We start from the raw sequence: 26,473 nt of genomic DNA on the forward strand, positions 1-26,473 counted from the left end.
AAACATTGTGTCTGACAAAACAGCATTAAAACGCACCACTGCAGGACATTTGAGCAGAAAAGCTGCAGCTGCATTTGGCCTTGTTCCAGATTCACCTAAAAAGAGGCTGCTTAAATACACAGCCATTTATTACATCATATTTATTTATACAGCTCTTTGTACACTGCATATAGTTTCAAATTAGCTTCACAGTAACATACAATAAAATAACAGCTTTAATGCTGCAAAAATTAATCAATTATGAAACTAATTCAATTAAAGCAACTCTGTTAATTTTAGGATAACTGAAAAAGGCCTACTCAAATATTTTTTATGATAACGCTTTATTATAAGGATCAATTCTCACTATTAACTGGCATGCATATTGCTAGCATATTGGTTGTTTATTAGTGCTTATAAAGCACATATTAATGCCTTATTCTGAATGACATTATTTTCCATCCCGTAATCCTACCCCATACCTAAATTAACAATTAACTATTAACTACTAATTAATACAACTGTAGTTAATAGTGAAAATTGGAAACTTTAATATAGTGTAACCATTTTTATTAAAATATTGAATAGTTTTTATTTTTATTTTTGTATTTTTTATTTTCTCTTTTCACTCTTTTCAAGTTTTCTTAATTTTGTTGTTTTATTTTTAATTGTTTTTAAACTAATGTTTTAATACATTTTCATTCGTTTTTTTTAAATGTCTATTTATTTGTTTATTTATTATAGTTGTATTAATGGATTGAACTCGTTTTTAATTTTATATTTTCAATTTCACTTTTAGTTTAAGTTTTATTAATTTTGTGTTTAATTTTTAAAATTCAAATTTAATTATTTTAATTTTTTGTTGTTGTTTTTTAAATGTCTACATAGTAAGTAGTAATTTATTTCAAGATATTTAAGATCTTTTAATTGTCTTTTCAGCTAGCTGAAAACCATTTATTTATTTATTAATTTATTTATTTTTATTTTAATTATTTATCAAGTAATTTTAGCCACATTCTTTATATATTTTCTTTCTTCAATGAAACAGAAAATTAGATGTTTGACAGAGCATCAGAATATAGATTTTTTTTATGGAATTAATGATTTTTATCACAAGTTATACTAAAAACGTCATATAAGTAAATGTGCATGGTTACAGGTCTTTATATAAAAGCTGTTTTACTTTCAGCATAAGGAAACATGTCTAAAAACAAAGGCATGCAACTACTATCTTATGTTCATCTGGTTTAATGTCATATGAAGGAAACTCTATCGCCCTCTTGAGGTTTGTTTCTGCCACATAAACACAAGAACACATGCGAGTATGTACAGTAGAACAGAACACACACCTGTCATTTGTTGGCTGTGTAAGTGTTTGTGGCCTTACTGAGCTGCTCCTCGGGGTCAGAGCTCTGTCATGCCTGACCAAATGTTTGTCTTCTTCACATGGAGATGCACGGCTGTAGAAGCATAAAATCGTTGTAATGATGGATATTGTCTTTTCTTGAATGACCTGGCAGGCTTGAGAGTTAATAATCATGTGAAGCACTTCAAAGAGCGTTCCAGCTGCAAACAGCAAGCCCAAACACAGATCAGCTCCACTATAGAGAGAGAAATTCACTTCCCCAACACACCAGAGCAGATACTGACGAGCCAGTCAGCTCCAACATATCAAAGATCATGAAGAGGTTACATATTTACTTCAGTTCAGTTCCAAATTATGTTTATATATATATATATATATATATATATATATATATATATATACACACACACACAGAGTATATATACAATACAGTACATTTCATTTTATATATATATTAAAAATGAGATGTACTGTATTAAATATTTATTAAGTATACTATATATTTTATTATGCATTTTTTTGCTTTCTTTATATACTGTGATGTACAAATCAGGTTTATTATATAGTTCTTCAATACTAAACCCATGTTACTTGAAAAAAAAAAAAAAAAACATTTATCATTTTTGTTTACTTGAAATACTAAAACTAAAACTAAAAATAATTAAAAACATTAAAGACATATTTAAAATAATAATAATAATAATAATAATAATGACAAAAACACAACAAAATTAAAGTAAAAACAGGAAATATCAAATAAATAAATAAAGCTAATAAACAAAAATTAGTAAATCTATATAAATAAATTTAATAAAAACAAATAGAAAAATGACAAAAACACAACAAACATTACTGAAACTTTAAAACTAAAGTGAAAACTGGAAATAAAAAAAATAAATAAAAATAAATTAAAACAACCACAACAACAAAAAATAATACAAACTATATAGACATATAATATATATATATATATATATATTATATATATATATATATATATATATATATATATATATATATATATTACAAATTACAGAAACACAAAAATATTACTAAAATTGTAACAAAAATTACAGTGAGAACAGAAAATATAAAATAACTAAAACTAACAAATAAAGAGTAATAAAGAAATGTTATAAAAAAAATACATTCTCATAAAATTGTCGAAAGCACAACACAATTACTTAAACTAAATAACTGCAACCAATAAATGATAACTGAAACTTAAGGTTAAAACAGAATATATATATATATATATATATATATATATATATATACATATATATATATAGATATATATATATATATATAAACTATAATAGTATGTCAGTGATACTAAAATAATACTGGTTATCATCAAATATGTCCATTTTTCAAAAGGCATAATTAGTCAAAATGAATAATTTTGTCATAAAATTGTGTTGAACGAAAATGCTTTATATTGTGACTGTGTAAATTTTCTTTAAATTGCAAGTAAGTAAATTCAACTTCCTGTGTGTTGTGGCCAATTCAATTCAAATTCACATTCATGAATAAAGAGAGTGTTTTCTTTCACTCTGAATTTCTCTTAAACCAGGTTTTCTTTCTCCCGGTGCATGAAGTGAGTTGTTTGACGTGACTCCATCAATCTAGACGTCACAGATTGAGTTTCAGAGAGTAGACGTCTGAAACACCCCCCACAAAAGACTTCCAGCCCTTCTGTCACTCAACGCAATGACTTCTGGAATTTCAGCGAGACGAGAGAGAGACGCTGCAGACTTCATCCTGCAGTCACACTGGGAAAAGCAAACAGAAGAGAAAAGGACAGCGCAGAAATAAAGGCTGTTTTAAATCATGAAACATTTGACGTGGATCAGCGCTCTGTCATTTCTGCTTTATTTCTCCTCAGGATCTGCAGACTACAGGCAAGTGACCTTCTCCTGCTTAAAATTAATCAGCCTTTGTTGTGGAGAAAACTTTAGCATGTTAATGCTCATACTGAGATCTCTGACTTTTGATTGCAGACTATAAGATATTGTTGAAATTTCTTCTACATCTCTAGAAGAGACACATGTGAGATTATCAAGGTCTTTTCTCAAGAGAAACATCTGAGAAGTAGGATTTTCTTGAAATCTCAATGATTTCTCTGAGAAACGATCGAGATCTTATTTGTGATACTTTTTATGGAGCAAATAGATTCATAAGTTAAAAGCCAACAGCATTTAATGTGCAAAAACATTTGGGATCAATGCAACTCTTTTTGATTAAAGGTCAATATTAGATTTTCAGTGTTTCTGTAACAATATTAAATGCATAAACTGTTAACAAAGATATTGTCATGTTTTTTGAAGAAAAAAAAATTACAAAAAAGGAAGTGAGTTTATGCTTAAAAGAGGGTAAAAAATATCCATTAATGGGGTAAAAAAAATAATAAACATAATTAAAATTATTCATGTAAATGGCTGTTGTTGTGTTGGTTTGGGAAGCCGTCAGTGCTGATCTGCCAATGATAAGCTGCTAATTTTGGCCGTAATGAGCGTCGGCCACCTGTTCACATGACTGGCTCCCATTTGCTCCTGTACAGAGTTTATTTCAGTTGGTTCACTGATTCACTCCGTCCCTCTGGAGCCCCGTCCAAATTTAGAGACCAACATGAGAAGCACGCAGAATTACAAACATCTGGAACCAAAGAGAGCATGTTGATCACTTGAAAAAGCAGTTTTGTCTTTTTTCTGTTTCTATTTCATATATTTCTATAGGCTTTAGTTGACTTTCTGTTGCTAGGCAGATGAATTGGGGGAGGGGCTTGCTCATTCTAGAGAGCATCTCATTGGATGAAAATTTGTGTAGTGCAGGATGAGTCATAAATATATATATATATATATATATATATATATATATATATATATATATATATATATATATATATATATATATATATAATATATATTTTTTTTTTTTTTTTTAAACTGTAAAATTTTATTATTAGTAGTTGTATAGTGGTCAACCAATATTGTTTTTTGATGGCTGATGCAGGTGTCTTAGAGATGAGAATGGCTGATATAAAGCCGATATTTAAGGTATCACAATATTTCTTTTAAAAATAGTACAAATAACATGCATAACAAATGCTGAAATTAATTTATATATTTTTTACTAGTTTATATTTTAATAGTCCCTATATTAGAAATTGATTATTTTCACCAGTTTCCAAGGTTTGTGAAATTAAATGTTTATTAGATATTCATAGACTTGTTTAAGTGATATAAATCTGTATGTGCTGAATCCTCTAGATGAGAAAACATTATTGTTTAGTACTGATCTACTACTAATAATGAAGCAAATACTGCTTATTTTTTTACAAATAAAAGCTGTAATACTTTTTCATATACTGTTTACTTTGTTTAACAGTTCTGTTTAATAATTTTATTGCAGAAACAGTCAACTAAAGAAGATGGAGAACGGAAGAACAATAAATAAATAAATAAATAAATAAATAAAGTCCTCAGACACATAAGCCAAACAGAAAAAAATGATGATAATTAGAAAAAAATGGCAAATAGCAGCTGCTATACGGGCCAAACACTAATTATTGTTTTCATTTTATTTCTTATAGATGATTACAAAGTTAATACAGATTAACTCAAAGCCACAAATTTTGAATTTGTGAGGTCTGTAAGTCAAGTCAAGTTACATTTATTTCTATGGCACTTCATACAAATTGTTTCAAAGCAGCTTCACATTAATAAACAGGAAATTAACAGTGATTATAAAACAAATTCGATTTCAGCTGCAAAGTAGCTTGATAGAAGACAGTGTCATTATTCGGGTCAATTCAGTTCAATGTTGATTCAGTTCAGTTCAATAACTGTCGATGCTGCAAACTGTTTACCAATTTTAGAAGACAATAGTGTCATTATTCACTTCAACTTTTGTTCTCATCTGACAGTGATAGAGCAGTTAAATCAATAATATTAATGAATATTAATTCTAACTTTGTAGTGAAATTTTTGTAGGCCTGTAGTTCAGTCTGATAATGTGTTTTTTTTTTTTTTTTTTTTTTTTTTTTTTTTTGCATCAATACATTGTGGGTTTGTGCAACAGCTAGACAAAGCTGAAAGAATGTTCAACTTTATGCAAATGAGCAGTCAATTTAGTTAAATAATGTAGTTTATATAATTATTTCATTTAAATTATAATTTTATTTATTTATTTAATTGTTTTAATTATTTATTTAATAATTATTTGGTGTCAAGAACACGCATATAATCAAAGCCTTTATTAAAAAAGAGAGAGAGAAAAAGAAAAGAATATTGTGAAAAGTAGTTAAATAAGTAAAAGGTCATTTGATACTGCAAAATCCCAAAGCCAACCCATCTTACAGGTGTAGGAAAGGTCTGTGAAAACCTGTTTAAGTGCTAACTATTGCTCAACAAACACCTCTGCTTGAAAGAAGCTCCTGATCCATCTGCTGATGTGTGATTGCCATGAATAGCACAAGGTTTAATTATAGCGGAAATGTTAGGGGTTCCTGTAAGAGGCATCTGTTAAACACTTAAAGAGTCATAAACGCAGAGGTTCCTACATCCTGTCTATTCAAATCCCTGCTGGATCTTCATGTGTGTTTCTGCATTTCTGCTGCTTTTACGGCTGGACTAGTCCAGGAGGGTCACAGGTCACCAAAGTGAGGCATTTACCTTCAAATCAAGGCTCATTTTCACCTGGAACAACCTGTGATCCTCTGACAGCTTAATACACCCAGAGATACACTAGTCATAAAAAAAAAAAAAAAAAAAAAAATTAAGAAAAAAAAAAACTGGTGTAGAAACTCAGAATTTGATAAAATTTCACGTTTTGGTATTATGAAAAACAAAACATTATTTTGCTTTCATGTTGTGATTTTTGGATCATATCTAAATTATATATATATATATATATATATATATATATATTTTTTTTTTTTTTTTTTTTTTTTTTTTTAAGAAATCCTCACTTCTTAGTGTAAAGCTGACATGTTTCTGATGTTTTCCTTAAAGACAAAAGCGTCAGATCCCAGCGAGGAGTTTGGCAGGTGTTTGCCGTTATGGCAGCAGGCTGGAGTGCTGCTACGGATGGAAGAAAAACAGCAAAGGGCACTGTGAAGGTAAATGAGGAGAATTAAGCAATTCTACTATGGCATTTTAGTGCCATGCAAAAAAAAAAAAAAAAAAAAAAAATATTATATATATTTTGATGATAAAGTCAAAGTTACAAGAATAAAGTCATAGCATCATGATAATAAAGTCTTATTCGAGATTAAACTTGTAATATTTTGAGTGTAATGTCAAAATTATAAGAATAAAGTCTGAACATTGTGAGATTAAAGTTGTAATATTTTGATTGTAAAATAAAAATTACAAGAATAAAGTCGTAGTATTATGAGAATAAAATCTTATACGAAATTGAAGTTGTAATATTCTGAGAATTAAATCAAAATTATAAAATAAAGTAGTAGCATTGAGATTAAAGTTGTAATACTTTGATAATAAAGTAAAAATAACACAAATAGTCGAAGCATTATGGGAATAAAATCTTGTGCAAGATTAAACTTCAGTATTTTGAGAATAAAGTCTTATACAAGTTTAAAGCCATAATATTTTCAGATCAGATCAGATTCAACTTTATTGTCATTGCACATGTAACGTACAAGGCAACGAAATGCAGTATTTTGAGAATAAAGTCAAATTTATGAAATTAAAGTCTGAACATTGTAAGATTAAAGTCATAATATTTTGATAATAAAATAAAAATTACTACAATTAAATTGTAGTAATATAAGAATAAAGTCTTATACGAGATTAAACTTGTAATGTTTCGATAATAAAGCCAAAATTGTGAGAATTAAGTTAAAGCATGGTGAAATTAATGTCGTAATATTTTGATGATAATATCAAAATGACCAGAACAAAGTTTTAGCAATGACAGAATAAAGTCATAGCAAAATGAGATTAAGTCGTAACACTTTGAGAACAAAGTTGTGGATGTGAGAATAAATTTAGAGAATATATTTTTTTTTTTAGTAACAAGGATGCAAGTGTACGACATTAATTTAGTGCCACATGAAAATAATCTAAGATTATGAGAATAAAGTCATTGTAAGATTAAAGTCATAATATTTTAAGAATAAAGTCAAAATTACAAGAAGAAAAGTTGTAGCCATATGAGAATAAGGTCATAATATTTTGAGTCTTTTAATTTTAATCTCAAATTGTTACAAATTCAGTCTCACAATGCTATGCCTTTATTCTCATCATCTTCATTTTGTATCAATTTATTTATTTATTTATTATGTGGCACTAAAACGTCATTATATAAGTGTCCATACGGCGATTCAATAGTCATTCAAAACACGGAAACACTGGGAGAATTATCATCCACAAACTCATATGATATGTTCATTCTTTCTGTGGTTTGGTTCTTTCAAACCACACTGAACTTTGAGAGGAAATCTGGGAGAACAGCATTTGGCTTTGGTTTCCAGACGTGTGGTTTTGTGAACAGATTTGACCTGAGCTGTTTCCTTTACTAATATATCTCTACTGTTGAATGTTTTACCAGCTCAGTGTGAACTGGGATGCAAACATGGCGAGTGCGTCGGCCCCAACAAATGCAAGTGCTTTCCCGGATACACCGGAAAAACGTGTAGTCAAGGTTTGTGCCAGTGGTATTATATAGTGTTTCTTAATATTTTTAATTGAGTTTATTTTTAAAAATAGTTGTTAATTTTTTAGTAATTTTGTTTTGTGTTTTTCTCATTTTTATTTTTGTTTTATTCATTATTCATTATTTGTTATATATATATATATATATATATATATATATATATATATCTATATATATATATATATATATATATATATATATATATGATTTATTTATTTTTTACATAAATTTGTATTTATCATTTTTAGTAAAAAAAAAAAAATGTACTTTTAGTTATTTTAGTACTTTAACTTAAAGTTTTTAAAAAAGTATTTTTTATGTTATTTAAGTTAATGTATATTTTATGTCAAGCAACTTCTTTTTTCGTTAATGAACTGTGAATTAAACTAAATTGCGCAAACTTGTTTGATTTATTTATGCAATTTGGCATCGCTAGTTTTAATTCTAAAAGCTAATAGAAAACACAAAACATGATTCATGAAATATCGTATTATTTTAAAATAATACTGATTTATCAGTATTATTTTACAGTAAAAAGGGACTGATGCCCCTCTATCATGGCTGATATATCTATTGATTTATTCTTTACATTGACAGCGGAAGGCCATTACATTTTGAGACTGCATAAGGTTTATATTTTAGCAAACGTACAGTAGTAGGTCATCCATGCATTCAGTAAATTCCCAGACTGTACACAGTATATATGCTATATACAGCAGAAGCAATGATGTTCTGCTCATTAATGATCTCTTTCTGTCTCTGGGTTCAGATCTGAATGAGTGCGGTCTAAAGCCTCGGCCCTGTGAACATCGCTGTATGAACACCTTTGGTAGCTACATGTGCTACTGCTTAAACGGATACATGCTGATGCCTGATGGCTCCTGTGCAAGTGAGTGACTGTGCTTCAATATAATCAAATATCAAAATCAATAGTTCACCCAATAAGAATTTACTCAAAAAAAAAAAAAAAAAAAAAAAAAAAAAAACTCTACTCATTCTTATGTTTTTCCTAAAACAACAACAACAACAAAAAAAAAAAAAAAAAAAAAAACAAGAAAATAACACAACTCTAGTCAATGTGACCTGAGCTCAATACTCATTAAACAATAACTTTGTGTTTTCATTTTTGGATTGTTATCAAAAACAAAACTTTGATGCAACCAGCCTCAGGACAATAACGTCGTTCTGTGTTTTAAAGCAGACAGAATAAAAGGTTCCATAAAGTAATTATAATATATACAAGATTGTACAAGTTCAATAAACTACAATTTTGAAGTAAATAAAGAGTATAAATATTGCACATTATTGATGTAAAATTTTCTTCTTTTGGGAGTCTTTTCTGCGAAACAATTTAAGTTTTTTTTTTTTTTTTGGTATAAGTTAATTTATATTTATTAGTTTATATCAATTGTGAGAAAAGCTTTTTTCCTCCACAAAATAAAAACATATAAATGTGACGTTAATCTCAAAATTGTGACTTTACAAGTTTATTTCTCACAGTTTATATTTTCATTTCTTAATAAAAAAAGTCACAATTGTTAGATATAAAAAAGTTGTCATCTTAATAATTAAAGTTGGTCTGTGCTTTAAGCAAACATTAAAATAAGTTTCATTCATTTAGTAATCCTAATTTATGCATGTATATATAATAAAGTAAGTATAGTGGATCCAAGGTCAATAAGATATCATTCTGATGTTAAATGAGTATTAATATTGCATATTATTAATGCAAATCTTATGCAAATCCACTAAATAGTTTGTTTTCTTAATTTGTGTATCAATTAATTGCACAAACTCAAAATGTGATATTTTTTCTATGCACCATAACAAGTGTGTACAATTTTTTGAATAAAGCTGATTAAATTGAACACTAATCACACTAATGGTGACTTAAAAACATTAAATAGAACTAAAATATTAATTTGTACACACACACACCCACACACACACACACACACAAAAATGCTTCAAGTGGATTATGGGTGATCAAACTGAACATGTTCAACAGCCCATTGGTTTGACGTTGCAAGTTCTTGCTGTTTAATAATTTAAGATGCACACATTAAATGAACTAATAGTTGACTTTATTTAACATTTTATGTAGGCTAATGAAAACTTTTGTACATTAGTTCATTCAGTCAACCTTTAAATCTGAGTTTTTCTCGTATATAAATGTGAAGGTTTGTGCATGTGTTTGACTGCAGATTCGAGGACCTGTTCTCTGGCTCACTGTCAGTACGGCTGTGAGGAGGTGCAGGGAGAGATCCGCTGTCTCTGTCCGTCTCCTGGCTTGCAGCTGGGATCTGATGGGAAGACCTGTGTGGGTGAGAACAGCTCAATGACACCTGCTCTTCAGATGAAGTAGTAACTGCTTTCACTGTTGAGAGTGATGGAGCCACTCAGAGCAAGTCAGGTTTTCTATATCAAACCAATAATAACTTGATCTCGACAACTGATTGACTGAAATATGCTCTTTTTCTCTGATATATGAGACAGAAGGGGTAAATCTCATGAAAACATGTCCAGGTCAGTTTTCCCCCTAAAATTTAAGGGAGAAAATTAATAATAATAATAATAATTTTGCTTAAATAAAATGAAGCTGATTTTTGGAGCAGTCATAGAAAACCCAGAAATATGAGGGAATTTTAAAATTAGATTTCTCTGCAAACTTTAATTTTTTTTATATTTTTTTTATTTTTTATTATTATTATTATTTTGGGGGGTTTCTATGAGTGCTCCAAAAATCAGCTTCGTTTCTTTTTCCAGTACAAGTAAATTCCTGAATCAAGATAATTGAGAACCAAAATGACATAAAACGTTAAGTCTTGTTTTCTGAAAAATGTACCAAAATTAAGTGAGTTTACACTAAAACAAGAAAAATCATCTCGTTTACCTTTGATTTAAATGCATTTTTTTCCCGACCCTATTGCCACATTTTTTTCTTCCATATTAAGTGAGTTTATACTTAAAAAAAAAAAAAAGAAAAAGAATATTTTTTACTCTTTGAATTAAGTTTATTTTTCTGATCCCACTGGCAGATACTTTTTCTTTAAAAACTGGGTGAAATATGGGGTTAGAAAAATAATCTTGTTTTCCCTTTGCATAAAGTTTATTTTTCTGACATCAATTAGTATTATTTTTATTTATTTATTTGTTTTAGAAAACAAGACTTAATATCTTCTCAAGTAAATGATTCAAGAGTGTTTATATATTTGTACTGGAAAACAAGAAAAAATATTGGAGAACAAGACCAAAATATTAAGTACTGTAAGATGATTCATGAAATAACATATTTTCATAAAATTATAAAATCAATAGTCAATATCTTTTTTTTTCTAGTTGTGCTTTGCTCTATAAAGTTTAATCAGCTAGAATTTGTTTGTGAATGTATTGTTTATATATATGTATATATATATATATATATATATATATATATATATATATATATATATATATATATATATATATATATATATATATTAATCCTTAGCTAGTAATCAAGAATAGGTGGAGAAATCATGGAAATTCAATGGTCATAAGGTGTGGGAATTTAGATCAATGAAAGCAGACAGTCAAGATGCCTAATCAACTCATTTTCTTTTTTAGACATTGATGAATGTGTGACTGGGAAAAACCAGTGTCCGTTCAACCGTCAGTGCACCAACACGTTTGGAAGCTACTACTGCAAGTGCCAGACGGGTTATGATCTCAAATACGTCAGTGGAAAATACGACTGTGTTGGTAAGAAAGAAACAGTGTAACTTGCTTTTGTGATAGACTGAATACTGTAACAGAGTGAGGCAGTCACATTCTGGGAGCAAAAATTGGTTGAAGTTGTAAATGAAACCACAATTATTGGAGTACATTTTACAAGAAAATTATATTTCAGTCTTTCTACTTTCCAAATTTCACAATTCAGTGCACTGCTTGCCATTAGGAATTTCTGAGTGTATGAAATTTGAAGTTGTTCTGAACTCTGAAGCGGATTTTTATGGAAGCTTGTTTCTGCCATGAACAAAATATATAATTGCGACTTATCTAACAATTCGTAAAAAAAAAAAAAAAAAAAAAAGTCAGAATTGCAAGATATAAATGCAGAATTGTGAGAAATAAACTCATAATTTTGAAATATAAACTCACAATTCTGAGAAGTCAGAACTGTGAGATAAAAAGTTGCAATTATCTTTTAAAAACATTTTCTATTATTATTATTTTTTTAACTTTATTCATTACTTTTTCTAATTATCAAAAATAAAGTAAAAACATTAAAAATATAAAATTGCTTTAAATCAAATGTTATATTATGATTCCTCTGGAGCTGGTTGTTTTGTTCATGGATCTGTGCTCTTTAATTAAGAATCCGAAAGATGCTCAGGAAATGTGAAAAAATGATTTGTGAGTGATTCATGCTTTATTTAATGCAAAATAACAAAACTGTACATTGTTTTTCAGATATTAATGAATGTGTGTCCAATACACATAAGTGCAGTCATCACGCAGAGTGCATCAACACTCATGGATCCTACAAGTGTAAATGCAAGCAGGGTTTCCGTGGCAGTGGATTTGATTGTTCAGGTGAGAGACAAAATCAAACCCGAAAGCAATAAATCAGTGACATTACATGCATAATTTACAGCATTATAGATTGAAATTGTTGCTTTTGGATTAAATATACACTAGTGATGAGTTTGGACACACTGACTAAATGTATGTTTCTCATGATCTTAAAGACCTTAAATTCTTTGATGCTTGAAATTATTTTTGTAGAATATAAATATAAAATATAATGCATATGTGTGAATTTCTTTACAAAATTAAAATGCTACTATGCACCTCATGAAAACTCTGAAATAATGAATGATATATGTACATATAAGAGTTTTCATTTGTGTTAGTTGTTTTATCATTATTTCAGTTTTCTTCTTCTTTTTTTATTTTTGTGCAAAATATGCAAAATATTCAGTGAGCAGCTGTCTCCAAACTCTTGACTTCAAGTAAATATTTTGCATATGGATATACGATTAAATTTTGAGCTCATTTGTGTGAATATCTGTTTGTAATTAGCCTAAAAAAAGCAGTTAAATGACAGGAAAGAAAAATCTGAAGGAAACATTAGCAGCTCTAAAGGGTTTCCTTTAAATTTAACTGAGATCTCAATAAATCTCCTGAACTTTGACCTCTGAGTATCATTTTAAGTCATGTGAACCGAATCCTTTGTGTTTTTGTAGTCAAGCCTTTTTATCACAGATCCTGGGCAGGTGAGAAAGGAAATACAGATGGGTTTCTCAATGGTGAGAAAGTCCAGAGATGCAGAGCCAGCGATTAACAGCTGTATGCAGAAAAACGTTTCCTCTGAGTTCTGATATTTGAACATGTTATTTCTGAAAATGCTGTTTTCTGGTACAAAACAACATGCAAACCATCAGCAGTTAGAGGAAACTTCTGCTATAGTGATCTATTTAGTGCTTTGCAAATGCAAATGGTAACACTTTACAAAAAAAAGTCTAATTTGTTAACATTAATTCACCTCATCTTAAATATGAATTTATTTGTATCTAATTTCTACTAACTATTTTTTTTATTTAAATTTATTTTTCAGTTGAATTATATTTAAAGTTCAAGGAAACCCACTGTTAAAAACAAGTTTATATAAAAGTTAATTAAATGCATGTTGTTTCCAAAGTCAATGAGTAATCATATTTAAAAAAAATAATAATAATAATATTGGTTAATGGTAGTCCTTATGCTATGCTCTGTACATATATTAAATTGTCATTTATGAAATACATATTATGTAAAAACATATATTAAACCTATTAGAAGTTGGAAAATTTTCATATATTAACAAAGTGTTACCATGCAACTTAATTATGGACCTTTGCGAATGGCTTCATGCACGACAGATGCACTTCGCATAGAGAAGCTTCATGCATATCCAGACATATATAGTATTGGTGTATATAATGCATGTTAAATGAATAATGCAATAATGTTGCAATTGCATGAATCAAATTAACATTTATCAAGCTCCAAATATGCATTTTTGAATTTGAATGACTTTAGAATATAATTTGACATCAGCATAAAAGATTTCATTCTAGCTTTCTCATGCATTTAATTGTATCGTCTGCATCCTGCAGCTATTCCTGATTTCCCCTCTAAAACTCGGATTCTGGGCGGCAAGTTTGACAACACCATCCCCGAGCCTGCGGTGACCGATTCTCCACGACTCCACCTGCAGCCCTTTGACTACGACAGCGAGGTCTACATCAGCCCTTCGGAGCACACACCCGTGTTTCCAGAGGAGGAGAAGTTTTATGATGAAGAAGATGAGGAGGAGGAGGAGGAGGAAGAGGAAGATGACACAGGAAACCAGCTGGAGGCCGAGGACCTGAACCCCAGAGGAGATGCTTTCTGTGAGTGACTCACTAAAAATACTCCTCTTTACACTGTTGACACGCTCCGTCCTATTTAAAGAGCACATATTCTGAGTAATGTGCTGAGTCCATTCACAGCACAGGATATACAGAGATACACTTCATACACATGCAGGACACACTGAACGAGGCATTATTAACTGCACACAGGTTTGATGTGGTGCATTCCAGACTAAAATAAGAATCAACACAGAAATAAATTTGTTGGCTATTGCTGTTACTGAAATGACCAAATGAGTCTATGGAGAATCAGGAGTTTAGGGCAAAGATGAATTAGTTATAAGGACATTTAAGGTTTTTTTTGTTTGTTCGTTTTTTTTTTTTTTTTTTTTTGTATGCAAACTCATCATATAGTGTATATATTTATACCATTTATTAATATTTTGAAAATGATCTTTTATTCTTACATTTTAATTTTAGTTTAAGTAATTGTTTTTTGTCAATATTATAATTATTAATATTATTATTATTATTTATTTTTTACAGTTATGTAAAACTTTAATTTATTTATTAAAAATAAAAATTTTCACGTTAAGTTTAAAGGTGCCATAGAATGCATTAATACAATATTTTAAAATGTTCTCTAATCGCCCCAGAGTGTGTATGTGAAGTTTTATCTCAAAATACACCACAAATAATTTTTTATAGCTTGTTGAAATTGCCACTTTTAGGGAAGTAGCCAAACGCTCTGTTTAAATGTATGTCCCCTTTAAGTGAGAATGAGCTGGTGCTCCCGCCTCCCTTCCAGTGTTGCCAAATCAGCGGTTTTCCGCGGAATTGGGCTATATTAACACTGTTGCCGTGCGTTGCTTTTCATGTCTGTGGGAGGGTCTTGTACGAAAACCTGCCAACCCTGCTCCCTTCTCAGAAGAGTGCGGAGCTTCAAGAGCTCATGCTGCGGGCATTCCAGTGTTACAGTGACCGTGTTACTGACCTTACACATTGCTTCCAAACACAATATTTAACTACCACATTCCTATTCAAGATCATTCTGGTAGCACGTGAAGGCAGCGTTAGTGAAAACAGGCAGACACAATGGTAGCTTTAGCAAAATTAGCCTTACAGAGAGCCAAGGATCTCTTTTGGAAAACAAAATATGATGCGTGATGCTTACTTTGTCTGGAGTCTGGACGTTTGCGCACGAAGCGTTGGTATCGAACCCTCTTTCAGAAGCAATCTTTGCACAACTCCAGTGCCGAACTGCCTCTTGTTTGTGAGGCAGTCGAGTCCGGTGTAAAATGTTAGCACAAAGTATAGTACTTTTCCTTTTTTTCTCCAGGACATTTCCTTCGAAAATGAAACTTCCATGTCCTCAGCGGTCTATGGAGAGTCCTATGTTTGTTGGTGCATCCCAACACATGGCACTTTTAATGGCTCTTTGGCGATGACATTGTATCTCCAGCAGCTACAGCAAGAAAACAGTAATGGCGGACCGGAGCTTCTCACTCAGTCGTCGTAGTCTGGAACTCCTAGTGTGGAGAGACTGTTTATGATTTTTTGGTATTATAAAACAATGAGTGAGTGAGTTTTATCATTATAGACTGGTGGTTTTCACACACTGCGGCCACACAACTTTGTTCAAACACCTTATAAAAGTGATTGTTGCATTCTATGGCACCTTTAAAGATTTTTTCTAATATTTTTATTTGATTTCAGTTTTATTTCTGTAAATGGTTAATTTTAATGGTTTTAGTTTTTGTTAACAATAGCAACACTGATATTTTAGTTTTGGCCATTTTAGTGCGTCAACTTATTTTAGTTAGTTGTAAAGGTTTGAAGAAGTTTTCAGGTTTTTTTTTAAAATTATTATTATTCAGGGCATGCTGAGACTGAACCACATTCATCTGCTCTGGCGGCTCAAATACAGCCTGTATATGAATATCTACTGTACTACATGTACAGACAGGGAGACTGAGAGTAGTTTCCCATTCCACAGCTACATTTCACTCTTTATATCTCCTTGTGAGAGGAAGCAGCATTGCATGCGGTTGCAGGATGGTGTCAGGGTTTTTTTGAGAAGGAGGAAAAAACTGGTGCTGGTGGAATAAGTGCTTATTAAACTCGTCTGAAGTGAGAAGATGTAGGTGTGAAGTACATCTGAACACCTCATCATGATGATAATGAACAGCAATCTACATTTCCATTGTTTTTAGTATCATTGAGATACTGATATTTTGGTAACACTTTACAATAAGGTTCATTAGTTAACATTGGTAAACTACTTTAGTTACATTAAGTGACATTAACTTTATTGTAGAGTCCGTGTACTTTTGCGTCCATTCGTTTTTAATTTTTTAACCCAGAAATGAAACATGGAAAATGTGGTTCCTTCTTTAATGGTCCAAACACTGATGAATACAATAAGCAGACACAAACTAATTTTCATTATTCAAAATTTGTATTTAAATAAAAATCATAAAGTTTTTTTTTTTTTTTTTTTTTTTTTTTTTTTTTTTTTTTTTTACCCAGAAATGAAACACGGAAAATGTGGTTTCTTCTTTAATGGTTCAAACACTGATGAATAGAATAAGCAGACACAAACTAATTTTCATTATTCAGAATTCCTATTTCATTAAAATTGTAAAAATTATATAAAGCTTGTTTTTTTTATGTATATAAATGCTAATTTTAATTTCTACCTTTAGCGTTTCTCTACAGACACTAGCGCCCTTTCGCGCTGCGGATGTGGCTACCATAACTGCTTTATGATAACCTTTATAGCTTCAATATTTTTATGATCTTAATAAATTTTCAAGCCTAAATGTTTTTTTTTTTTTTTTAACCCTCATCAGCCAAATGGGTTAGTCTAAGATTCAGAGGTGAGAATTTGTTTGTGAACCCAATCTTCTGTGTTCCCATGCATATGAATGGAATTGAATGAAACTCAAGTCTTGTGTGGCCATCCCAAAACGTTCAGTTTGGTGGCAAAGACAAACTGTTGACTAATGAGAAAACAACAGTGTCTACTATAAAGCTCACAAAAGATGAGTGAAGAGCAGAGGCGTAGAGCCATCAATCACACTGACCCTCTGTGACCCGCAGGAGAAACCAGCCTTAACGTCCATTACACTTCCTTTAACTGTGTTATTCTGTTACACTCCGAGAAAAAATAAAATAAAAATAAATGAAAGCTACACTGCATATAAATGTTTAACAAGTACATCGCATCATGCAATGTTTAACAATATAAAATGTTGACAAAATGACAAAAAGCACATACACTTTTTGACTATTGCGATGACAAAAGAACAAAACAAAAAAAAAAATAAAATGAAATATTAAAATATTATTTAATAACAAAATGACTAAAATGTAGACTTAAATTAACATTAAATGTTAACATCTTGTTTCAAGAGTTTTTAGATTTTTAACTGGAAAATAAGACATTAATAATTATTAAGAATAGGATTTCTGCTGTGTAGTGTTGTTACTGTTAACTAAAAGTAAAACTATTAAAAATGTATTTTTATTTAAATAAATCTGAAATAAAATATGAATGTTAGATGAAAAACTTTAGACTTAAAACTATAAAAATTAGAAATATTGCAACTAACTAAAACAATGTTAAATTACTAAAATGACAAACTGTATTTTAACAAATGCTGTATATAAATGTTTAACTAATAAAAAATTATAAAAGCACATAGTAAAACTATTAAAATCTAAGCTAAAATTAACATTAATACTTAATAAGAGTAGTATGCATGTCTATCTATCTATCTATCTATCTATCTATCTATCTATCTATCTATCTATCTATCTATCTATCTAATCTTTTTATTTATTTATTTATTTATTTTTTACATGTAGAGAGGTTATTTATATTTAAAGCCCAAGGCATACAATCATTTATTTCTGCAGGAAAAAAATAACTTTAAAACAAACACATTGTTTTTGTATGAAAGGTATTGTGTCTGAGATGGTCTTTATACTCTAAATCTCTCGACAAGTCAGAAAACCTGACAGGATCCCCCTCTGTCCCCGATCATGTTAGAGATCAGACAGGAGGAGACAAGCCCAAGACACAGATGAGCTCTGGGGAGAAAATTCCCCTCTTCCCCTCTTTCCCAGAGGGAAAAATAGACGGAAAGAGCTGGAGCCTTTTATTATCGCGTCAGAACAGCTGTTTGACAGTCTTTCATCTTCAGCTCCCCCTCTTTCCATTAGTCTGACTGCATGTCTGCTCAAATAAACACCACAGAAGAGTCTGAGAGAGCAGACAAGTGTCCACTTGCAGGATTCTTCTCGTTTTCTACAGATATTCAATTTCTAGTAGGGGTTTTCCCGGATTTATCAAGAGAAGCTGATATAGTCAGAACTCAAATAAAATAAAATAATAATAAAAAGAAATACAGATAAAAACTGACCTCTAATTTAAATAAAGTTAAATATTGGTAATGAATGAATGCAAGAATGAATGAATGAATGAATTATTTAATAAATAAATAAATAAATAAAGTAACTACATTAAAATTAGTTTCCTATATTTTTTCAAAATTAAACATAAAAATGTTAAAGTGACTTAAATAACAGTATTTTCAGAAATCAAAAGTGAATAAAACAATCTTGTCTTTTTATGTATGTAATTTTAAAATATATTTTTGTGTGTGTACATAATTGTTTTTGTTTTTTTATGTTTTTAGTTTTAGTCAATGATAATAAGTGTGTTTTAAATGCGAAAAATGTAGGACTACTGTTTTTAATGCATTTGAAATAACAAATAAAAATTTAAATATGTGCTTAAAATAAATACTGATTTATTAAAAGAACCTGAAAGAATTTGCTAGGCACAAAGTGAGAACAAAATCTGTAGCAAAAACTGACCTCTAATTTAAGTAAAATAAAATATTAATAGTGCAAAATAAATAAATATTAAATTCTAATAACATTAATATTATTTTTAACTATTTATCAAACATAATATAAATAAAAATCAGTGATTAAAATAACATCATAATCATGTGTGTGTGTGTGTGTGTGTGTGTGTGTGTGTGTGTGTGTGTGTGTGTGTGTGTGTGTGACTTTTCTTGACCTCAAACACTATGTTTAGGGTTTGTTCTAAACTTATAGACCTAATTAGGCAAGGCAAGGCAAGTTTATTTATATAGCACATTTCGTACACAATGGTAATTCAAAGTGCTTTACATAAAAGAAAGTAAAATAATCATGAAAAAAAAAGCAATTTTAAAACTTTGAAAATTATTTAAAAATTGACTTATTTAAAATGAATTTAAAACAGTTAAAAATAGAAAATGATTTTACATAAAATACAGTGAATACGTAAAATACAGTGCAATTAGTTCGGACATCGCACAGTGCTCATTAAATAAAAGCACAGCTAAACACATGAGTTTTGAGTCTAGATTTAAATGGACTAATGTTTTAGAACATCTGATCTCTTCTGGAAGCTGATTCCAACTGCGGGCGGCATAGTAACTAAAGGCGGACTCCCCTTGTTTTGTGTGAATCCTTGGTATTTCTAACTGACTCGATCCTAATGATCTGAGTGCTCTGTTAGGTTTATATTCAGTGAACATATCTGCAATATATTTTGGTCCTAGATCATAGAGTGATTTATAAATGAGTAAAAGTACTTTAAAGTCAATCCTAAATGTAACTGGAAGCCAGTGTAAGGACCTGAGGACTGGTGTGATATGCTCAGATTTTCTGGTTCTAGTCAGAATCCTGGCAGCAGTGTTCTGGATGAGCTGCAGCTGTATAATGGTCTTTTTGGTAAGGCCGGTGAGGAGACCATTACAGTAGTCCACCCTGCTGGTGATAAAGGCATGAACAAGTTTCTACAAGTCTTGACTGGAAACAAAACATTTAATTCTTGCGATGTTTTTTAGATGATAGTATGCTGATTTAGTTACTACTTTGACATGACTACTGAAACTAAGGTCTGTCTCCAGAGTCACACCAAGATTCCTGACTTGATCTTTAGATGTTTGACCCCTAGAGTCAAGGTATGCATTCACCTTGAAAACTTCATCTTTGTTTCCAAATGCAATGACTTCAGTTTTTTCCTTGTTTAACTGAAGAAAGTTCTGGCACATCCAACTATTAATTTCATCAATACATTTGCAGAGGGAGTCAATGGGGCTGTAGTCATTTGGAGATAATGCTAGGTAAATCTGGGTATCATCAGCATAGCTGTGATAGGCAATTTGGTTCTTTCTCATTATTTGACTTAGTGGGAGCATATACAGGCTAAACAAGAGCGGTGCAAGAATTGAGCCTTGTGGGACTCCACATGTCATGGACGTCCACTTAGTCTTATGCTCTCCTAGACTCACATAATAGCCTCTCCCTTCTAAGTCTGACCTGAACCATTTGAGTACCATCTCAGAAAGCCCGACCCAGTTTTCCAGTCTCTCTAGTAGTATGTTATGATCGACAGTGTCAAACGCAGCACTGAGATCTAGTAATACCAGCACTGATATTTTGCCAGTCAGAATTTAAGCGAATATCATTTATTATCTTGATGAGTGCTGTCTCTGTGCTGTGATGCGGTCGGAAACCAGATTCAAAATTGTCCAGGTATCCATTTGAGTTTAAGTATTTGTTCAGCTGATTAAGAACTACCTTTTCTATAATTTTGCCTATAAAAGGAAGATTAGATATTGGTCTATAATTGCTCAAAATGGTGTTATCAAGATTGCTCTTTTTCAGAAGGGGCTTAACAACTGCAGTTTTCAGGGAGTTTGGAAATGTCCCAGAAAGAAGTGAGGCGTTCCCACTTCTAAGAGGTCTGCTTCTAAACAGTTTAAGCACACTTTTGAAAAAAGATGTGGGAAGTGTGTCAAGATAGCAGGTTGACGATTTTAGGTGCTGCACTATTTCTTCCAAAATTTTGCTATCAATTGCTTCAAAAATAGACATAGTATCTTTTTGATATTGCAGCCGAATCTATCTGACCTCTGCATTGCTTGAGGATGTGCTAATCACCTTCCTGATATTGATGATCTTCTCAGAAAAGAAGGAAGCAAACTCATTGCTTTGCTGTTTGAGAGCATTTCACTGGGAATCTGACTTGGGGGGTTTGTCAGTCTCTCAACAGTGGCACAAAGAGTACGAGTGTTGTTTAAGTTACTGTTTATAAGGTTTGAGAAGAAATTCTGTCTAGCTGTGGCTAGTTCCACATTAAAAGCATGAAGGCTGTCTTTATAGATGCTATAGTGAATTTCAAGTTTCGTCTTCCGCCATATCCGCTCGGCTTTTCTGCATTGTCTTTTCATAGTCTGAAATGCTGTTGATCTTCTCCAAACTGATTTCTGTCTGTTTGTTTTCTTACTGACTATTATTGGAGCAATATCATCAATAACATTCTTAACTTTCGAGTTAAAGGAATCAAGGAGAATATCAACAGAGTCTGCAGAAATGCTTGGTGTTAAAGATATAGCCTCCATAAACCGCACACTAGTGTTCTCGTTAATGCATCTCCTTCTGACAGAGACAGATCTAGATTCAGTGGTAGCAGAGATCAATATATCAAAGAAAGTACAGAAGTGATCAGATAGTGCTACATCTTTAATAACAATGGAAGAAATGTTTAGACCCCTACTGATGATTAAATCTAGTGTGTGTCCACCTTTGTGTGTGGGTCCATGCACATGCTGAATCAGGTCAAAAGTGTTTAGAACCGTTATCATTTCTTTTGTAGTTTTGTTTTCTGCATTATCTATGTGAATATTAAAATCCCCTGCAATAGCTAAACAGTCAAACTCTGAGGAAATCATTGATAACATTTCTGTGACCTCTTCAACAAAGCCTGGAGAGTATTTTGGAGACCTGTAAATAATGATAAACAGAATGCGTGGAGCACCTTTCAGCACAATCCCTAGATATTCAAAAGACAAGTACTGACCAAAAGACACTTGCTTGCATTGATAGACATCTTTGAATAGAGCAGCTACACCTCCAGCTCTCCTAACAGTCATGCAGACACTTATGAAAGTAAAGTTAGGAGGGGCTGCTTCATTGAGGACTGTTGCACTGCAGCTGTCTTCTAGCCATGTTTGTTTCATTTAGAAACATAAAATCCAGATTGTTTGTGGTTATAAAGTCATTGATTAGAAATGATTTATTTTTTAGTAAGCGAATGTTTAAAAATACTAACTTGATAGGCCGCAGATTAGATGAGTTTGCCCTTCGGCTTGAAAAGGCCTTAGACTTTCTATCACGTGATAAAACTGAAATAGGGAAAGCTAGTAAACTTTTGCCATTAATTAATCTTCGAACCACTTAATGTCAGCATGAAACCATAATTAAGCTCTTTAACTTTAGTTATTGTGCATTATTCATTCAAGAGAGTCATGAAAACATTATTCTAAATAAAGTTTGACTGCGAGCACTGATATTTCCTTCAGTAAAAAGCACATGTAATTCAGGTCAGTTTTCTGGTGCTGGAACAGCATTTGGATCAGACATGCTTTTTTCTGTCTGTTCTTTTGGTTTGACAGAGACTGAAGACAAATGTTGGAAATGCTCTTTATGACCTGTGTGTTTTTCCGTTTGTAGTTCTAGATGATTTTGTGCCTGTTTATGGTCCAGAATCAGAGCCGAAGGAGATCCAGGCAGCGCCGCTGAAGGAAAGTAAGCAAACACTTCAGATTATATCCAAACGCTGTTGTCTTTCCAGCATTCAGGTGATTTGATGAAGTGCTGTATGTGTGTACTTGAGCAGGATTCCTGACAGACTGTGACTTTGATCGTGGTGCGTGTGAATGGGTGCAGGATAATGAGGACGATCTGGACTGGACTATCAAATACCATGAAAACGGTACAGACTCACATGAGCATTAATAAATGTGTCCACTGGGGAAATGAACAGAAGTCACAGACACACTTGACACACTTGAGTCAGTTTGTACAATTTTGTATAATCACTTTAATCATGACAATATAATCAAAAATAAATAAATTATTCCTATCTATCTATCTATCTATCTATATATATATATATATATACTGTATATATATATACACACACACCCACACACATAATAGTAATTTAATAATTAATATATTTGTATATACATATACATACAAAGATATTGATATTTATTTAACATTTGCAACATTTATTTAATTTATAAATAAACTGTTATTTTAGTTGCTTAAAGATTCAATTTTTACTAAATAATATTAAAAGTACTATAATTTAAATAATTTACATATATATATTTAACAGTGCTTATAGTAAGTATATTACTTCATGAATTACACAGAACTATAATAAGATAACTGTAATAGTATAATAATGTTATACAATTAAAATCTTGTATATTAATAATTATTTACATCTGTTTTGTTCATTTTGTTATTTGCGTCATTTGTCATTAATGTTTATTTTTTAATAAATATTTACACATATTCTTTGTATACACACAAGTATTATATAACATTTCCTCTGTTATTGGTTATATTAACTTTTTTTTTTCTCCCATATTTATACTGTCACAGTCTAAATACATTCTCAAAAAGTCCCATTAAATTCAGAAATCTTGATTGTGGCTGTTTGTGTTTGGTTCTCCAGGACGTGAATATTACTTGGCCCTCGGCGGTCCTGTGGGGAACAGGAAGGAGCAGGCGAGGATGAAGCTGCTGCTGGATGATTACATGCGTCAGAGCAGCTTCTGTCTGAAATTTGATTATCGCATTCAGGGTCAGAACATGGGTGTCTTACGGGTGATGCTGGACAACAGTGCCATTGCCATCTGGGAGAAACGAAACCCTCACAAGCAGAGCTGGCAGTCAGAGACGATCACCATTAACTGGACAGAAAACACTCCAGAGGCCGTAAGTTACAGTTGTTCAGCCTGACCTGTGAGATTTACAAACTATGAAGCAAATACATTGTTTTCTAAAAGTTCTTTAAACTGCAGTGTGTGTAATATTGGAGCCTTACTGCAAACAATAATATATATATATATATATATATATATATATATATATATATATATATATATATATATATATATATATATATATATATATATATATATATATATATATATATATTTAGTCTTGATTCTAGTACAAATAAATAAACATTTTAAATTAAGAAAAATACATTTACTTGAGATGCAAGATACATTTACTTAATTCTTGTTTTCTGAATAATTTCTCAAAATTAAGAAAAGAAAAGAAAAATTAAAGAAAAAAAAAGTTTTCTGTTTGAATTTTTCTAACCACACTGGCAGATATTTTTCTTGTTTAAAGCATAAAATCACTTAATTTTATTTATTTATTTAAATTTTTTCAGGAAACAAGATTAATATCTTAATTCATTTTGCATCTCACTTTTCTTGTACTGGAAAACAAAAACACCAAGAAATAAAAAATAATTTCTCTATTAAACTTTCTTTTTTTTTCTTCTTTTGCACTAGCAGCACCAAACATAAATTGATAAATATAAACTGTTAATACTGAACAATTAATGTGTGTGTGTGTGTGTATGTGTGTACAGAAAAAATATGAATTATTTTCATTATTTTATTTATAAATTATTTTATTTATATTTAATTATACTGTAATTATAAAGTAATATTAAATTATATATTTGGATGTTTGTGTGTATATGTACATATATGTACAAGTACAAGTCATATATTTTTCATTCTATTGCTGTTTTTAATCACTTTCATATTTACATTTTTAATAAGTATATATTTACATAGGTATTATTTACATATTACAACTACACTTAAAAAAAAATAAAAAATAAAAAAAAATACTGGTAATTTTTCCCCAAGACATTATCCATTTATTTTATGGACATTTCCATTAACCCTAAAACACAACGCAGTGTAAATTCAAAATACAGGTAAAAACACCTGAAAAAAATACAGATAACACTAACGGTAGAGCCTAAAATCTAGATCAAATATAAAATATAAGAAACTGTACAATAAGGGAATGTAAAAAAGACATATAATAAAAAATAAAAATAAAGTTAAATAAAGCAGCGCAAGGCACATGGCAGATAGAGTGCAAACCAGTGAATAAACAGTGCAGATAAAAAGATTTTTAGTGAAAAAAAAGCTTATTCAGTCTGATTAAAGTGACAAAAGGGCTTTAGAGCAGTTTTTTATTTAAACTGACTGATGAGGTGGTAGAATGATGTCAGTTCCATGGTGAATGAGGTAGTGAGTTGACCAATGCTGCACAAAGTGACTGGTGCATGTCATCGTATGTTAGTGGAAGGGGGGTGGAAGGACCTGGGGATGTGGGACCTGGGGGGGGGCGCATTTCATAGTTCAGTGGTGCCTGGGGCAGAAGAGGGAAGGGGGGGCAAGTTCGGGAGCGAGTTCAGCTTCCTGACAGCCTGATGGATGAAGCTGTCCTTCAATATAAATCAATACAGAAAATTCCTTCATGTCAATACAGTACATTTTGCTGTATTTTTACATATTAGGGTGTAGGAAAATTGAGATTTTTGTACAGGTTACAAACAATACAAATCAAATAGAAAAAAAAGAAAAAGAAGAAAAAGAAAATCACATTGAATTTAGTGAATGGTGAAAAGAGTCTAATTGTTTGAGCTACATCTTGTGTTGTTACTTTAATGTTCTCCAGCTAATTATCTTTATTAATGTAAACGGTTTGACTGTTTCTTCAGATTGTCTTTGAGGCTGAGCGCGGGAAATCCATGAGTGGAGAGATCGGTTTGGATCACGTGGCTCTGATCTCTGGACCCTGTCTGGATGATAAAACCATCATCTTTTAGCGGCGCCACAAAGGACATCATTTAGTTTGTGACTTTGTTTACCATCACAACAACAACAACAAAAGATGGATTTAGCTGTTGCTCAGCTTTCAGTATAAGCAGGTTACAAACCTGCATGAAAATAAGGAGAATTTCATCTATTGAGTGTTATTGATATTATGTTTTCTGATTGTAGGTAGATATCAGTCACTATTTGTATGATTATATAAACACTGTAACATTATAATGACTGTAAATGTTGCTTTACATTAAAATATTTTAAGAGATTTACCATTTTTA

At 30.9% G+C, this 26,473-nt stretch overlaps 1 protein-coding gene across 2 annotated transcripts; it reads left to right on the forward strand.

Moving 5' to 3' along the window:
* The first annotated feature begins 3,001 nt into the window (after positions 1–3,001).
* LOC109045013 (epidermal growth factor-like protein 6) lies at positions 3,002–26,473 on the forward strand. 2 transcript variants are annotated; one of them, XM_042764391.1, is made up of 13 exons: positions 3,002–3,249; positions 6,361–6,467; positions 7,922–8,014; positions 8,796–8,915; positions 10,231–10,350; positions 11,633–11,767; positions 12,479–12,601; positions 13,255–13,317; positions 14,167–14,442; positions 22,984–23,058; positions 23,150–23,245; positions 24,002–24,264; positions 26,087–26,473. In XM_042764391.1, the coding sequence occupies exons 1-13, from the start codon at positions 3,179–3,181 to the stop codon at positions 26,192–26,194; spliced, it is 1,650 nt and encodes a 549-aa protein (XP_042620325.1). In that variant the 5' UTR covers positions 3,002–3,178; the 3' UTR covers positions 26,195–26,473. The 2 variants fall into 2 exon arrangements, with proteins under 2 accessions (XP_042620325.1, XP_042620326.1); XM_042764392.1 differs by lacking the exon at positions 13,255–13,317 and having other exon boundaries at positions 3,009–3,249.

The sequence above is a fragment of the Cyprinus carpio genome, chromosome A9 (assembly GCF_018340385.1).
Source record: "Cyprinus carpio isolate SPL01 chromosome A9, ASM1834038v1, whole genome shotgun sequence".
NCBI classification, from domain to species: Eukaryota; Metazoa; Chordata; class Actinopteri; order Cypriniformes; family Cyprinidae; genus Cyprinus; species Cyprinus carpio.